This window comes from Vicugna pacos, chromosome 17 (assembly GCF_048564905.1).
Source record: "Vicugna pacos chromosome 17, VicPac4, whole genome shotgun sequence".
NCBI classification, from domain to species: domain Eukaryota; kingdom Metazoa; phylum Chordata; class Mammalia; order Artiodactyla; family Camelidae; genus Vicugna; species Vicugna pacos.
In genome coordinates this window covers 7,792,329-7,809,716 of record NC_133003.1, presented here as the reverse complement: position 1 = coordinate 7,809,716, position 17,388 = coordinate 7,792,329, and the positions used below count along the sequence as shown (strand labels likewise).

At 37.4% G+C, this 17,388-nt stretch overlaps 1 protein-coding gene and 1 pseudogene across 5 annotated transcripts in view; both read right to left on the bottom strand.

The window, feature by feature from the left end:
- ZCWPW2 (zinc finger CW-type and PWWP domain containing 2) overlaps positions 1 to 17,388 on the bottom strand; it is a 114,329-nt gene that overhangs the window by 58,506 nt on the left and 38,435 nt on the right. For all 5 annotated transcript variants that reach the window (XM_072940898.1, XM_072940896.1, XM_072940900.1 and 2 more), the window contains 2 exons: positions 14,785 to 15,144; positions 6,647 to 6,806 (listed from right to left, as the gene is read on the bottom strand). In XM_072940898.1, the coding sequence (XP_072796999.1) occupies positions 6,647 to 6,806; positions 14,785 to 15,131 (507 nt within the window). In that variant the 5' untranslated portion in view covers positions 15,132 to 15,144. The remainder of the gene's footprint in view (positions 1 to 6,646; positions 6,807 to 14,784; positions 15,145 to 17,388) is intronic.
- On the bottom strand, positions 15,662 to 16,022 carry LOC140686548 (NADH dehydrogenase [ubiquinone] 1 alpha subcomplex subunit 1 pseudogene; annotated as a pseudogene).

The window sequence follows — 17,388 nt, the reverse complement described above, 5'->3', positions numbered from 1 at the left end:
TTTCACAGATAATCTTAGTCACAAGAAAAGATATTACTCTCCACCTTGTCATTCTTGTTTTTTGTTTGTTTGTTTGTTTGTTTTGGTACTCCCTCCTGTAGATATGGGTTTCTAGAGGGAGGAAATAAGTAATGTAACAGTATATTTCACGTGTACTTACAATGATAGTGTCAACTAATGCTTATTAAGAGCCCACTACATATACTAACTACTATATGTAAAATAGATAAACAGCAAGTTCCTTCTGTACAGCACAGGGAACTATCTTCAATATCTTGTAATAACCTAGAATGAAAAGAAATATATGTGTGTACATGTATGACTAAAACATGATGCTGGACACCAGAAATTGACACACTGTAACTGACACATTGTAACTGACTATACTTCAATTGAAAAAAAGAGCCTACAACATGACAAGCTCTATGCCAAATACTTTCTGTGCATAATCTCAGTCAAGCCTGTAACAACTTTAGGAGGCATATACTGTTAATAACCTCCATTTTAAGATGTGGCATGTGGGATTTGTAAGGGGTAAGTGGTCTGCCTCAGGACAGACATCTAGTCAGGAACACAGCCAACCTGCAAACCCAAAGAACCTGGCTCTGGAAGTCTGCCTTTCAACCACTATGACAACTTCATTTTTCTCCTAATATACATTACTACAAAAGTTTTCTTGACAGGTTATTCACAAATTGTTCACAGTTATAGAGACATGTTCTAATTCTCTTAGACTTTTTCAGACCAAAAACTAAAGGATGCTTAGAAAACAAACAAACAAAAAGCTCTTAACCCAATAATGCCAAAATTACAGCAAATTTTACAAAAAATATGGAATTGGTATAATAAAAATCTACTGAGAGTTTGGTAGCTGTATAGATTATCTGCCACAGGAACATGGTGCAGAAACACACACACATATATACACACATACACTTTTCTTTTTCCAAATGTGATTTTCCACTGAGAATTGGCTCAATCGATTTGTATCCAGTTTCACTTCATTACCTTAAGAGCAAAACACTGCCTGATGCTCTAGTTATAAGCTAATTTGCTAAACCTTATTAAAAACTACATTCTTAGAATTTGGAGCCTCGTAAATCTTGGAAGCAAAACACTTGCTCAAATAGATGTTAATCCAGACACACCTGTCAAACGACTACTGCAAATGTAATCTGATAATATCAGAGTCCTGTCACTAGTCCTCCAAAGGGGAGCACTGAGCAACAAATAAAGAGCAAGCGTACCAGAAACTGCCATCATTCAACGTGTATATTAGAATTAAAAGGTGAAAACGTTCCTCATTTCATAGGAGGCGCAAATGTAGAAAAACATTCAACAATAAATCAGACCACTGCCTATGCATATGTAAATTGGCACAGTATAGAAATAGAAAAGAATCGGACCCTATAGTGAGACATCTTGGCTCCAATCATTGCCCCATCACTTGGCAGCTGACTGACCTTGGACTAGACATGTAGCCTGAATATCAGTTTCTTCCGTATGTCAAATAACGATGTCTATCTTCATGGGGTTTCTGTAAGACTTCAAATATGATATTTATTATATTATTATATTATCTCCCCAGTCCTTGGCCTGGGGTAGGGACTCAATTACGTGTTTGCTGTTTATGATTATGGGCTTGCTGAGTTACTGGAGTCAGGGCAGTGCACACTGACATCAGAGCTCTGTGCTGGAGGATATTTACCAGACCAAATTTATATTCAGTGTCTCATCAATGCTGGTAATTTCTACTCTATGTTTATCGTTGCACAGAAAAGAAATCAACTTACTTGATAAACTACTATAGGATAACAAGTTGTGTTATTTCTATTCACAGACTGCGGGAATGAGGGTAATGTGATTTCAGTCACTTGGCTGCCTTCTCAGGAGTGCTGAAACTTCAGGAGTGGTATTTCTGAAGATACAGGTTACAAAGAAGGGTGACATCCTCTGCACTATTATTAGTATGTCTGTTAGAATAATCCTAGGGGCTCAACATGAGGCCTGTGTCTTCTTCATGCTGCATATCTGTTACTCGTTGGCAGCACGGGCTTTTGCTAAGAGTGATCCAGGGTAGGGAACCAACATTCAAACATTATCAGTCATGGAGCCACAGAGGAGAGGACTCTGGAGGATGGTGCTCTGGACCCAGGCACATGCTCAGATATTGATCATTCACTGAAACTCGTCGGCCTCACCCCACCACAAGAGCTCCACACATGCAGCTCTACTTTATAACAGGAAGGCAGAAACCTGGAAAAACTTGGTGAACAGCACTCACGACCACCCTAATTAGGAAGCAGAGTTCCAGAAGTTGCAGAGCTCAGGTTTAGCAATACGGTATTGCTCCCTTCTCATCTCACTGGAAAATACAGGCAACTTCGTATTACAATGGGTAAATACCCAAACAACATCTGGTACCCCAAGAAATGGCTGCATATCTGCAGGTATATACTACATACAGTAGAGGGCAGTCTATTAAAATATATAACAACAACAACAAAAAAAATCCATTCACATCATGGACCAAAAGAATCCAACAGGAGCATCATAGCATCATGAGTGAACTACTAACATTTTCTTGACAATATAAAGAACCAGAAAAGGGTAGGCCAAGCAATCATTGGTTGGAGTACCTAACCTATGTCTAATAAAAATTAAAATGACTCTATGTAACCTGTAAGATAGATGATCAACTTAAAGACACTAGGAGTATTAAGTTTCAAATTATACATCAGCAATTTACCAGCAATAGATTATGTATACTGCTGAATGACAAGAATGACTTGAAAGCTGTTTTCAATGAGGCTGTTACTACTGGGTGAGACACGTGAACCCAGTGCAGCAAGCATCATTCCCAGGCGAAAGGAAGTGAACGACTAACAAAGGAATCAGGAGAAAAGCAAAGTGAGACAGGAAGCCGCCGCCACCGCTGCGTCCCTACACTAGAGGGGATAAAACCAGAAAACTCTGACACCTCAGGTTGAGAAAATGTGGTCAGTGGTTCTCTCTCTCTGGGATGCACATGAGATTCATTTGAGGGACTTAAAACTACTAAGGCCTGGCTGGCCCTCCTCCCAGAGCTGATTTAATGGATCCAGTGGAGTGGAGTCCAGTGAAGCCCAGGCATTGCTTTGTTTTGGTTGTCCTTTTGTTGTTGTTACTGTTTTGTAAAGCCTTTGAATGCAAAGCCAGGCTTCAGAAATGCTAAACCAAGTCATGCAGTCTATCAAACAAAAAGTAAACTTGCAAATAATGGGTTCTGCAGACCAGCACCTACTAAATACAAAAGAAAACAACATTTGTGCTCATTGGGGAAAGAACTGTATTCCATCCATCACTTCTTAAAATAAACAGGTACCCAGCATATATTCATGGCTATTTTCTCTGAGTAATTACCAGAGTGACATCTATTTTGAATATATACTATAAGAGAATCAAGGTTTCTTTAAAAGGGGGAAGGGAATTTCAGCTCTTTATACTACTGATCTTCTAGTAAGTGAAAAAAATAAAATGTATGAGTGAACTAATATAAATTACAAATACACAATCTAAATATTGCCTTCAACGTTTCTAAAGTACATCCTAGAGTATCTACGAGTGATTTTATTTATTGGGGAAAAGCTTATCTATCACCTGTATGAATAGATAGTGACAGAGCTCTGTTTTCTTTTCAACAATAAAATAAGTTAAGTTGGGGGGTCCCCTAAATATATCACCTAGGGTGACTACTCAAAAGAAAAAAAAAAGAGAGACAAATACGAACATTTTCAGAATTTAAAACTTAAAAAATACCGTATTTTCTCATAACTGCATATAATGTCTTTCTAGAAGAGCTTATTTCTCTCCCACTGTAAAACATACTGCAAAATAAAGATAAGCCATAGTCAGTGAAAACCCTGAAATAGTATTTAATCACTTGTTAAACTAAGCTTGCTCACATTAGGAGAAAATGATGTTGAGATAATATATGAAGTCAGCTTAAGCACTGAGAGCCATGCATGCCTACCATTCTTTGTCTACTTTTAGAAAAGCAGCTCAGACAATGGGTGTCTCCCTCCTCTCTTCTACAAAAATCTTTAAGAAAGTCTACACTGCGGGGAGGATACAGGTCAAGCGGTAGACCACATGCTTAGCATACACAAGATGCTGCGTTCAATCTCCAGTACTTCCTCTAAAAATAAATTAATAAGTAAACTCTCCCATCTCAAAAAAAAATTTTTAAAGTCTACACCCTCCTATACATTCTTTTTGTGTAAGTGATCTTTTCTGTGGGGTGGGGGTGTGAACTGAATACCCGTATCAATGTGGTTCGCTGCAGAGACAGCATTTGAGGATGCAGGCGCTCCAGTGCAGAGAGGACTATGGGAGATTAAATTCCTGGGAAGTCTAGGCACAGAACTGTAGGCTGAAGTCAATACTATCTCCATCTCCAAGGGACAGAGACATCTCAGCCATCCCTGGGTTAGACGCAGTGTGATATTATTCATTTTCAAACAATTTCTGTATGTATCATTGTGGACCATCTTTCGATCTTGGTTGCCAGTATCTCCTGAGTTGACCTCTTTGCTTTCTTGACTTCTCACTGGGGCAGTGAGGCTCCCGTCATGGGTGAGTCTCTCCTTCCTGGCAAGTGGAGAGCCTGACACAGCTGGGAATAGGGAGCCGGAGCACAGCAGGACGGTCTGGCGGGCGGCGGCTGAATGTGAGAGAAAAGGGAGCAGAAACTGTGGCCTTGGATGAAGAGGCCCACAGAAGAAGGTGCCACTATTATATCAGCTCCAAGTGAGGAAGTAAAGAAGATACGGATGAGGAGAGAATAAGGGACAAGTACCCCGCATGACAGCACGGAGGAGAGCCTGCGCTGAGTCCGCGGGCACCCAGTGACTCATCCACCCAGAGCACCCAGCCAGTCGGGGGAGTGGGTGAAACATACACTTAATTTTTTTCTGTCCTCATTCTTGCTTTAGGAGGCTGCTTAATTTAAGCAGCCCTGAATTCCCGGGTCTTTGCAAGAATTTCTAAGTCTGATTTCATGCTTTCCGAAGGTTGAAAACTTACGGCTCCTGATTCTTGAATTTACTTTTGTTTGGCATCAGATTTTTTCCCTTGTCCCAGGAATGAATGGTGGGCTCCCTGCAATCAGACTACTCAAATTTATCCCGACAGAACTCAACTCCTGAGAGTAACGCTAGTTCAGATGATGTAAAAATACATTTTGATTTTTTTGTACATATTTAAATAGGATTTCTGCAGAATGCCCTGCTCTTTATCACACTGTCAACTATTTCAGATTCTGAGGTCCGCTTCACGAGAAGCTAGGCGGCTTCCCTACCTTTTAGAAAAGGGGAGGGGCACAGAAGGGAGGACATGCCTTCCTGTCTTCTGTGGCTGCCAGCAGGAGCACATCCAAAGTGGCAGAGCAGAGAAGGTGCCTCCCACGAAGGTGACTGGCTCACAACTACCGTGAGACGAATGTAAGTCATGTCATTCCACACCTAAAGATTTTTACTGCAAGAGCCTTCCTTGCCAGCTGCTTTCAGGCTGAATAGAACAAAGATGCTGTTTATGCCAGAGACACAGTAATAGTTCACCGGAAAGTGCCTCAAATTTCCACCAGTTTACTCACACTGTGGATTCAATGGCATGCCTTAAAGGTAATACGTCTGTCTGTATATTTTCATATATATATATATATATATACTTCTCACTATAAAATAGAAATCATCCAAATTGATTCAGAGGCATTCACATTTCTGACATCTATTTTTTAATCACATTTCTAATGGAAGCATGGTTTGCAGATGAAGTTTCAGTATTAGAATACAGACACAGATAACTGGATTAATGTGTAACAATTAAACCAATCATGAAAACAACCCCAATTCACTTCTCTCACCAACTTGAGAATTCAGCCTACTTGTTAATTGCAGTGTGTGATTTAAAATTTAAAAAGAGTCAAAAATACTGAAGGAGTTAGTATAATGAAATATTCTCTTTGAAATTTGAAAAATCTGGTTGTATTCCATAATTAATTTTTCCTGTGAGCTAGGGCTACAACTTAGAGACTTCTCAAGAGAATTAAAAAATTACCAAATGATAATCTTAAAAGTGTTTCAAAAGGCAATTAAGTCTTCAGTTGACTTATACTATATTGCCATTAGAGAAATAAAATTTAAAACTATCCTCTGGGTATTTTTATGTCCACACTTCCTTTAAAAAAAAGCTACTTTAAAATACAAATATTTGAGGGAGGAGGGGGGTTGGAAGGGACAGACTGGGAGTTCGAAATTTGTAGATACTGACAGGCATATGTAGAATAGATAAACAAGATTATACTGTATAGCACAGGGAAATATACACAAGATCTTGTGGTAGCTCACGGCGAGAAAGAATGTGACAATGAATATATGTATGTTCATGTATAACTGAAAAACTGTGCTCTACACTGGAAATTGACACAACTTTATAAACTGACTATAATTCAATAAAATAAAATTTAAAAATACAAATATTTGAGTTTAAACAAATAATATATACCATTTTGTGTACATAAATATGAAAGTAGGTAATTATGTATCTTTGAGGATCTGAGACAAATGGCCATAATTAAAAACAAAGGCGTTGATGTTATTGCCCCTACCTCTAATGTGATACTGTAATGTCCAACAAACGCTGCCTGGATCCATGACCGTGAATGGGGGTCACCCAGGAATTCCACGTGATACTGCTCAACATTTCCATCCTGGTCATGAGTCACGTATTTTCCTTTAAAAGGATCAGGGCAAAGTATTCCTGGCCAGCTTTTGAAAGAAAATATTTTTAATTATTTTGATGTTTTAAAAAAAGGCAGACATTAACATATATGTCACAATCTTATTTCACATTTCCTCCTTTGAATTTTAAAAACTTTTTCATGAATTTTAAACATATTCATCTTTTTAAAGTAGGAGATTCAATTGATGCAGGTAATCATTTGTATCTTTGTAGATACAGAAAGCTTTGAAATAGTCACATACTTAAGATATTCATAAAATATGAGGAGAAAGAATTATAAGACAAAAGAATGATTTCCAAGGTCTCTGAGAGACATTTAGGCATTGCTAATAGGAAAGATAAGAGACTAAAGGATTCATCCGATTCATGGCAGGCTCGAATCAAGTCTTACCAGTCAGAATGATTAATTATGCAAATGTTAACCCAAGGACATGGCTTCTGACAGGGCAGAAGAGAGCCAGTGTTTCATGAACCAGGCCCGCCAAAGGGGTTCTGGTAGGTTAGGCTAGGATGACACTGGAGATTGTCACGACTCTGGGGAAAGTGTTGAAATAGCGCTCAGCAGTTCTGTAACGCCCCCCACCCTCCCACCCCCACCCAATCTGCCCCACTGGCCATGACCAAATCGCTAAAAATCCTCAGTATTGGAAGTAAGGTTTATCCTTTACTGAACATAAATCCTTTAGGGGTGTGTTCTTTCATGACATAAACCTCTACAAATCCCTTGATATGTTTCATTTTCCCATTTGGCAAAAACATACTACATACATCAACTAAGTTTTAGCCCTGTTACCAATCTTTCGTGACTCTGATCTACTGTGCAGAGGAGAAAGCAGGCAGGGAAGGCAGCAAGTAAGACCAGGAAGCTGGAACTAAGGAATGTACAGTAGAAATCTTACTGAATTTTATTTTTTTTTCAGTTTTTATTTTGGGGGGCATTTCATTATTTATTTATTTAAATACTTTACTGAGGTGAAATCCACAATCTAGAAATTAACCATTTTTGAAATGAACATCTCGGTGGCATTCAGTACATTCACAATGTTGTGCAAACACCACTTCTGTCTAGTTCCAAAACACTTAAAGCACCCAAAATGCAACCTCTTACACATTAAGCATTTTCCCTCTCTGGGCGCCCTCCTCCAAGGCCCTGGGAACTGACTGAATTTTATAGCCCACGATCCAAAATATGCCTATCTGATATACTCAAACATCCAAAAATCTGTGCAACTGTCAAGTTCTACTTCAGTTTGCAGCACAACAGAGCGAAAAAGATAGTGCGGTTCAAAATAAAGCATCCAGGCCCCAGCTCTGCCTTCAGTCCAACAGGAAGCCTCGAGTGGGTAACCAGGTGTCAACGTGACTCTGGCTCCTCGCTGTGCTGCTTCAGAGCTCAAACGAACACGTGCTTTATGCACATACGTTTCCTGGCAAATTGCAATACTGCAAAGTGCCATCATTATGGTCTGAATTGTGTCATCCCACCAAGCCCCACCCCTGTCCAAAGTCATATGTCGAAGTCCCGAGCCCCAGTGCCTCAGAATGTGACTGTATTTGGAGAGAGGGTCTTTAAGGAAGTAACTAAGTTAAAAGGTGGGCTCTGATCCAACATGACTAGTTTTCCTATAAAAAGAGAAGATTAGGACCCAGACACACACAGAGGGAAGACCACGAGAAGGCACAGAAAGAGAGACTACCCACAGGCCAAGGAGAGACCTCAGAGGTCAACCCTGCTGACACCTTACCTCAGACTTTTAGCCCCCAGAACTGTGAGAAAAGAAATTTCTGCTATTTTAAGGCACTCAGTCTGTGGCAACCCTAGCAAACCAATACAATCATGTATCAAGTAAGATTAACTGGTACAAGTGAAAAGTAGAAAGAGTGATAGAAAGTTTTTTCCTCATTTACATAATTATTTAGAAACTAGATAAATTAGATGCTTAGATAATTTTAAAATGTAAAGGAAGCTGTAAATCATGTCATAAAGAATCTGAAATCACAAAGATACAAAATCTATAAATGGCCTGGATTTGAGGACTCTAGCTTGTTAATCTTCTGCTAAATTATCCTTGATATTAAAGTTATATTACAGTTATAAAGTCATAAACATAGAAATGTATCTTCCATAACCAACCATAAAAAGACTTTACAGATATAAATTGATAAAACAATGTAAACTAAGGGAAATATTTCATGCTTACTATTATTAATGTAAAAAAACAGATTCCAGGAAGTTGAGTCCCAAGGACAGCTGTCAGCAGGTGGTGACTTGGGGGAGTGTCGGAATGGAGCAGGCACCTGCTCTCTGAATGCTGAGCAGCACCCTGTAGCTCCTGGGTCACTGAGCTGGGAAGGAGACATGGGGGGCTGGCTGACTGCTAGCCCCGGATCATGGAAAAGGAAGGGCTAGAAAATTAAAAATTGAGTCAGACTATCTGGAACCCAAAGCAGCCTGATATTTGGAAGAACTGGAAATGATAATGGAAAGTCAAGTGAAAATTCAGGACCTAAATGAAGACCATCTGGTTATTATCAGGTTCATGTCACAGCATCTTATTGCTATTTGGCGACTCTGAGCTGCGCTTAAGAGTTAAACTTGGGGCAGTTTATCTTTTAAACTTACAGTGGAAACCTACATTTCTGAAGGAACCCACTCAAGAGAAGAAGACTTCAACATGCAGATAAATGACTAAGATTGAGCGGTAACTATAACGGAGACCCCCCCACCTTATCACAAGTCGAGGAACAAGTCGTTCCTTCAACATGATCAATGGCTATTTTAAAAGCAACGAAAATGTGACTGTTACATTATTATGTGTTTAAACTCATTATAAAATGTAGGGAGCTCACGTTTAATACTAGGTGGTTTGGATCTCACAGCGATTTAAAAAAGGCTCACTGCCAACCAGTACCAAATTATAAGTAGCACCTATTCCATTCGGTGTAAAACAGTCTTTTCTAACAGTTTTTCTAACACTTAACACACTAAAGAATGAAATATTTTGCAGTTATTATGTATAAGATGAGCCACTACTGTTCTGACATAAATTCTGATACAACTATTTTTTAAGTCAACCCTATTGGGCCCAAGAGTACTCAATTTAAATCATTACTCTATTAAATATAAATAAGAAGAGATGACACCTAAAAAGAAGTAGAAGCCAACAGAAGAAAAACACCTCCTGTTCATTATTTAAAAACATTATATTAAAGAAAATATTGCATGCTGATTTAAATATGAATTATGAAAAGTATTACCAAATGTCCAAATAACTGGGGCATTTTCAGGTGGTGCAAAGAAATTCTAACTCCTAATTCACACATCTCAGCTAAAACAGAATGTAGCGAACTGCAGGAAAAGCTGAGTGGAGGCAACAGATGCAGAAAGCGTGATTACTTCCCCTACCTGCTACATCCATCATCTCTGACTTGCTGTGATTGAAGAAAGAAGTTGAAGTCCATTTTTTGCCCTCCCTCTGACCTCAATTTGAGTTCCAAAACTGTCAGAGATGATAGTGCACTGAACATTCTACTTCCCGATTTTTCACTTTCATATTGAGGAGAAATTCTGTAAGTGTTGTCTGGGGACTTAAAGGTGGACAGGAAAAGTTAGAGCAGGCCACCCAAAAGAAGGGGATCAGAAATACAAGGACAGTGTAAGGTCAGTCTCAAAACTGGTGGGTGGTGGAAGGTAAAATGTAAAAGTCACGGTCAAATAGACACCAGGTGTTGAAATCCACTTGTAGGACAAGAAACTTCAAAGGAACTGAAAACATATCGCAAAAAAACTCACACATTCCTTCTCCAGTGGATATGATCTTTAATAAGATAGCCATTGCCTTCAGTAGAAGGTGAAGCTTAAGCACAGTGTCTGTCGCCAGGTATTTATACCCAATGAGAAGTACATAACTTTCATTTTCAAATTGTGATCTAGATGTTTAAGAAGACAGCAAATATTTTACTTGGGCCTCATTTCTAATCGCTGGAAAAGAAAATGGATGAGTTGGAATTACCACTAACTTCATGTTATATTTGCCAAGGAATCTCCTTGCTGTATACCTAACTGCAGGGGCTGATGGGGAGAGGAAATTTCCCACTCACACACATACACACGCATTATAAGAACATAAATCCATAGGCAGAAGAATGCAAGTAAGAAGTAATTAAATAAAATTTTATAATGTTGAAAGGGTCTAGTAGAAATCTCAATTTTTAAGTATATACACTATATTTAAAAAGTATCACTGGATTGGCTCATTAACTTACAGGCATATTTAATTACTAAACTGTTCAGACTACAGTATTTAGAATGTGCATACATTTTCTATAAATTAACTTTCATATTTATGAGAAATCTTTGTAAAATGTCTATGTAAACATGCCCAAGGCAGCTGCCCTATATAGAGCCCTGTTTCTCCTTACCAATGCCTTTTCTTACACTATATGGGATATGCACATGGGATACACACTGTTATTTTAACTTTGAATTTCTGTGCTCTTTCTAGCTCAATACAATGTAATTGATCAATGGGGAATCCTCCTGCACTGCTGGTGGGAATGCAGTTTCCTGCAGCCACTGTGGAAAACAGTATGGAGATTTCTCAAAATACTAGGAATAGACTTACCATATGAACCAGGAATCCTGCTCCTGAGCATATATCCAGAAGGAACCCTACTTCAAAATGACACCTGCACCCCCAATGTTCATAGCAGCAATATTTACAATAGCCAAGACATGGAAACAGACTAAATGTCCATCAACAGATGACTGGATAAAGAAGTTGTGGTATATTTATACAATGGAATGCTATTCATCCATAAAAAATGACAACATAACGCCATTTGCAGCTACATGGATGTTCCTGGAGAACGTCATTCTAAGTGAAGTAAGCCAGAAAGAGAAAGAAAAATACCATATGAGATTGCTCATATGTGGAATCTAAAAAAAAAAAACATAAATACAAAACAGAAACAGACTCATAGACATAGAATACAGACTTGTGGTTGCCAAGGAGGAGAGGAGTGGGAAGGGACAGACTGGGATTTCAAAATGTAGAATAGATAAACAAGATTATACTGTATAGCGCAGGGAAATATATACAAGATCTTATGGTAGCTCATAGTGAAAAAAAATGTGGCAATGAATATATGTATGTTCATGTATAACTGAAAAATTGTGCTCTACACTGGAATTTTAACACAACATTGTAAAATGACTATAACTCAGTAAAAAAAAGTTCAAACAAACAAACAAACAAAAAGATTAAACAGGCATTGCTTCATTCTGTATAAGCCTCTCTAGCTTTTTAGCTTTATTGGAGAGGGTGAATTCTTCCGAGAAAAAAATACCTCTGAGATGTTGACAAGATTGAGGTTCTGAGCCTTCGAAGCTAAGTGTGAGGCCATGCACTAACAAGAAGGGACCCCGGTAATGCGACACTACTAAGTGTCTCTGTAGCCAGCTGACTGGTCTTTTCGCTTGAAATTTCAGCCTCTCTAACATTTCCTAATTAAGAGCTGATGTTTGGCTGTTTTTCTTTAGTAGATCAATTCTGTCCTTATACTCTATGACTGAAATTTATTCTGTTAGCATCTTTCTATGTATTTGTGGTACTGGATAAGCCATACAGCTGTGGATTTGAGTTTCTTAGTCTGTATTTTAAGTCTGTGTTCATCTGTACTTAGTTCATAAAGAGGAATACATGTGAGCACGTAGCCAAATGCTTTCCGTTCTTTCCAGTAATCAAGAACAGAGATACAGCTGTATTTGGGGGCATTCTGATGGTCCTAATCAGAGATTAGAAATAACTTAGGGACTAGACTAAAATATTCTTCATTTGTATTTCAAATCCTAACCCGCAGTTACAAGCACAAAACTGCAGAAGAAATTCCTAATCAAATTTCTAACATAAAATTTCAGATACAATGAAAAGATTCAAATCCATTTCCTGAAGTAGAGTTAACTGAACCTTCAGAACTTCCATTAGAAAATACAAATGGTCTGCTTCCAAAATGTTCATCTGAGATATGAAAAATGACAGGGGACTACAAATACCTTCATAACTAACTTCAAAAATGTGTGTTTACATTGATGTCTTTTAAAAATATTTGTCCTTACATAACTATCTAGTTCCTCCTCATGCCCATCCTAATTATTACACATAAGTCAATTATATATATATCTGTATATATGTGTGAACATTTCACATTTAACCCCTACAAGAGTTCTCGGTAACAAAAGGTGCATATCTCAGAGAGATTTCCACATCTGAAAAGATATCAGTGTACCAGTGTGCTCAGACTGCCACAGGAAAATGCCACAGATTGGGTGGCTTAAATAACAGAAAATTTTTTCTCACAGTTTTAAAGGCTAGAAGTCCAAGATCAATGTGTTAGCAGAGCTGGTTTATCTCGTGGCCTCTCCTTGGCTTGCAGATGGCTGCCCTCTTGGCGACTTCACATGGTCTCTCTTCTGTGCACAGGCATCCTTGGGGTTTCTCTGTGTGCCCAACATTTCCTCTTCTTACAAGAACACCAGTCAGATGACATTAGGGCCCACTCTAATGGCTTGCTGTAACTTAATCATCTCTTTAAGAGCCCTTCCTCCAAATACAGTCACATTCGGAGGTCAGAGGTGTAATGCACGACTTTTAGGGGAACACAATTTATCCAGCAACAGTACGTGACAGAGTAAGAACACAAATCTAGGTAATGACTTGAAGCCTCTCGTGTGTGTGTTAGAACAAGCTCATCAGTCTCCCCATGAGAGCAAACATCTTACATTTTTCATGGAGAAAAGGTGAAAATAAATGAAAATAAGATGATGGGAGAAAAGGAAGATTTAAAAAGATAGGTGGCAAAACTCATGAAAGAAATTTTACAGTTTTCAGTAAAGACTAAACTGAATGGAATACAAGAAAAAAATGAGTTCTATTGGTAGTTCCTTTAGAAAAATAAAAGCTGGAAGGGGAAAAAATATTTGAATTTTAAAAAATGAAAAGATGAATACAGTTGAAGAAAAAGTAGTACCAAAGATAACCAAAGAAGATCCACCATAAGTAATACAGGAGTCCCAAAATAAAATCAAAGCAATGAACAGAATAAACTGCTTACAATTAAAAAAAAAACTTGGGAGTTTGAGATTTACAAATGTTAGCCACTATATATAAAAATAGATTTTAAAAAAGTTTATTCTCTATAGCACAGGGAACTATGTCCAATATCTTGTAATAACCTTTAATGAAAAAGAATATGAAAATGAATATATGTATATATATGCATGACTGGGACATTGTGCTGTACACCAGAAACTGACATATTGTAACTGACTGTACTTCAATTAAAAAAAAACTTAATTGAAATAAAAAGACTTGAAAGCTCATGCTGAAAATATACACTGCATATTTGGGAAAATCAACTCTGAGCAGGAAACATTGAGCTATACAATAGTATACATACAAAAATCTAAAGAAAAAAAAAACAAATCTTTTAGGTACCTAGGGAACAATTACAGAATACACTTTTTTTTTCAAGATAGGCCATGCTGAGCCATAAAATAAGATTCAATGAAATTGACTACAATACATTTAAATAAGAAATCAATAACCATAAGGTATTTTAAAACTCCAGATATTTAGTGATTTAAAAACACACTTCTAATAACTCATTCCAAAGAAGAAATCACAAGCTGAATAGTAATAAAATACAACATACGAAAATTTGTGGGACTTAGCTAAAGTAGTACTTAAAAATTTATAGCTTTAATTGCCTGTATCAGGAGGAAAAAAGATTTGAATCAGTTATCTAAGTTTCCAATGTAAGAAACCAGAAAAAGAAGAATTAAACCCAAAGAAATCAGGGAAAGAACAGTGAGATCAGAAAACAATAAATAAGAAACCACACAAACAATAGAGAAAAAGTTACCTTTGAGAAGTTTTGAAAATTAATAAACTTAGCAAGACTATCCCTCAACAGTTTACTATAAAACAACAACAAAAACCTTACCTTGGCCAATTCTGTAATTTGACCAAAACCAGGCTTCCAAGTGGGAGCTGTGAATAGACGATCTTAAATCCACTCTCATGAAGCTGGGACTCTTCGGGAAAGTCTTCTTCAGAAACAGAGCACTTATTATACCTTGAGTCGGTGTTCATGAAGCAGTACCATGGTTCACTGTGGTCAACTCTGGCTGCATCCTCACTTGACAACAATCTCCATTTCAAACAACTTTCATTCTCACACTGAACCCACATTTTGTTTACATACTTCTTGTTTTCCACAGAGGACTCCATTGCAGTATTACACTCTTCTACTATTATCTTACTATCTAATTTTTCTTTTTCTTTTTCCATAAATGCATTCAATCTGGAAAATAAATCAGAGGAAAATAAAAGAATAAACATTTGAAAAATATGAAAATGAATATATGTACGTATATGCATGACTGGGACACTGTGCTGTATACCAGAAATTGACACATTGTAACTGACTATACTTCAGTTAAAACAAAGCAAAACAAAAAAAGAATAAGGATTTGAGAGTGTAAGGAGAAAAAATTCCAGCCAAATTCTGAGAAATAGCTCTTTGATACCTTCTTTTTTTTTAATTTTTAAAAATTTGTTTAAAGGGGAGATAATTAGGTTTATTTGTTTATCTTTTTAATGGAGGGACTGGGGATTGAACTCAGGACCTCATGCATGCTAAGTGTGCACTCTACCACTAGCCATACCCTAACCCGCAATATCTTTTTTTTCCGATTCTACTGTTTTATTTTTATTATGTACTACATAATACACTGTATGCTACACAATACACTACATAACCTTCTAGCAAGAGTAGGACAAGCATAACTGAGTTATTTTTCATCAGGAAAAGTGCCTTGTTAATCAATGTTCTCCAAACCCTTTGACACATAGTAATGATTAACTCCAGAGATACATCTATCTCTTTCCATCAAACTCCTCTGATATGGATAACGGGCAATCCTTTTTTCCTTGCCCCGTTACTGAACCTGTGGACGTGTGCAGTGGCCATTCCCAGGATGGACAAGCACGCGGCCATGACGGCAAGCCCTGGGAGAATCTCGAACCGCATCGCTCTGGGAAACCAAGAACAAACACTTCTTTCCAGGCCCCTGAAAGGTGCCCCGGCTTCGGTCCCTTCCCGATAAGCTCCCCAATACCTTGACTACCCCCTCTCTATCCTATAAAGACTACACTCGTTGAACATGTTACGTTTCCACCTATCCAGAAACAAAAGAACAAAATAGAAGCCTCAATCACTCTGGTCACAAATGCTCCAAAATTAAAAAGAAGAAAAGTCTGATATAGTAGAAGAATAGTAGAAGTTAACTGTAATACCTATTGTACTATTATTAGTACAAAGCTGGTAGATATCCAATGCTTCTGCCGTAATAAAAATGAAATCTCATTCAGTGCTATGAGGCAGACATTATTCTAAGTGCCTTATGCACATGGCTTACATAGTCTTCACAACCTTAATATGACCACTTTTAGGGGGAAAAGGAAAGCTAAGAAAAGTAATTTGTTTAAGGTTCCAGGTCTAGTATATGGTAGAGTTGGGCTTTAAATGCAGACAGGTTTCCCTCCCCTGCAAATTCTGTGATCTTACCCAGGAGACTGTACTGCCTGCTGGCTATATGATGTATATAAAATGTAGCAATTATTTAACCATATGAAAATTTGGAATTTATTGTTAAAAATTAAAGGAATCTTTTGTTTATATAGTTTGGGGTCTTTTATCCATTAATTCAAGGGATATGAGTAAAAACTTTCCAGAGCTTTTTTATTATGAAAATTTTAAACACATAAAAAAGTTAGAATTATACGATTAAGTCCCAAACTACTAGCTTCAAGAATAATAATGTGCATACTAAAAATAATTAATATAACTGAAATACAAGTAAAACTAATTATTAGCAGTCTTAATTTGCAATACAAAAACTATTTTTCAAAAAAGACTTAGAGATACCATATTAATAAATTAGTAGAACACTACTATTCAAGTAGAAGTGCCATTTGAAGCAGTTCTTAATTCTGAGTTAATTATATATTTAGAAACTCACTTATCACATACCTTCGCATGGTCACTACAAAGTGCTTTAGAAAAAAATTTGCCAATGTATTCCAATAGGCATAGTTCACAATTTTTGACCTATTAATCCCACTCATGTGAATGTATCCAGAGAAAATAAACGTAAAAGAGACTAACCTATACATTGCAAAACCAACAATATTCACTGTGCACGATTTATTGTATTGAAAGAGTGGAAAAATTTAAAAACAGGAAGAACAAAATCTAAAGGAAGACAAATATAAAATTTTGCTAATGATATATATATATTTAAAATTTGGTTAATTCTTTAATTGGTGAGGATATTCATGAGGAATAACTCTGCATTTTAGACTGCAGTTGAAGTGAAGTCTTTTTCTCTACTCTATGGGTCACTAGACAGTAGAGCAGAAATTTCTTGAGTCCAGACTTTGGAGCCAAATTACATGTGAATTCCTGGCTCTGCTAATCACCAGCTGTACATCCTTGGGCAAGGCACTGTTTTTCACTTCACTTCACATTTGGTGTAACTTCATC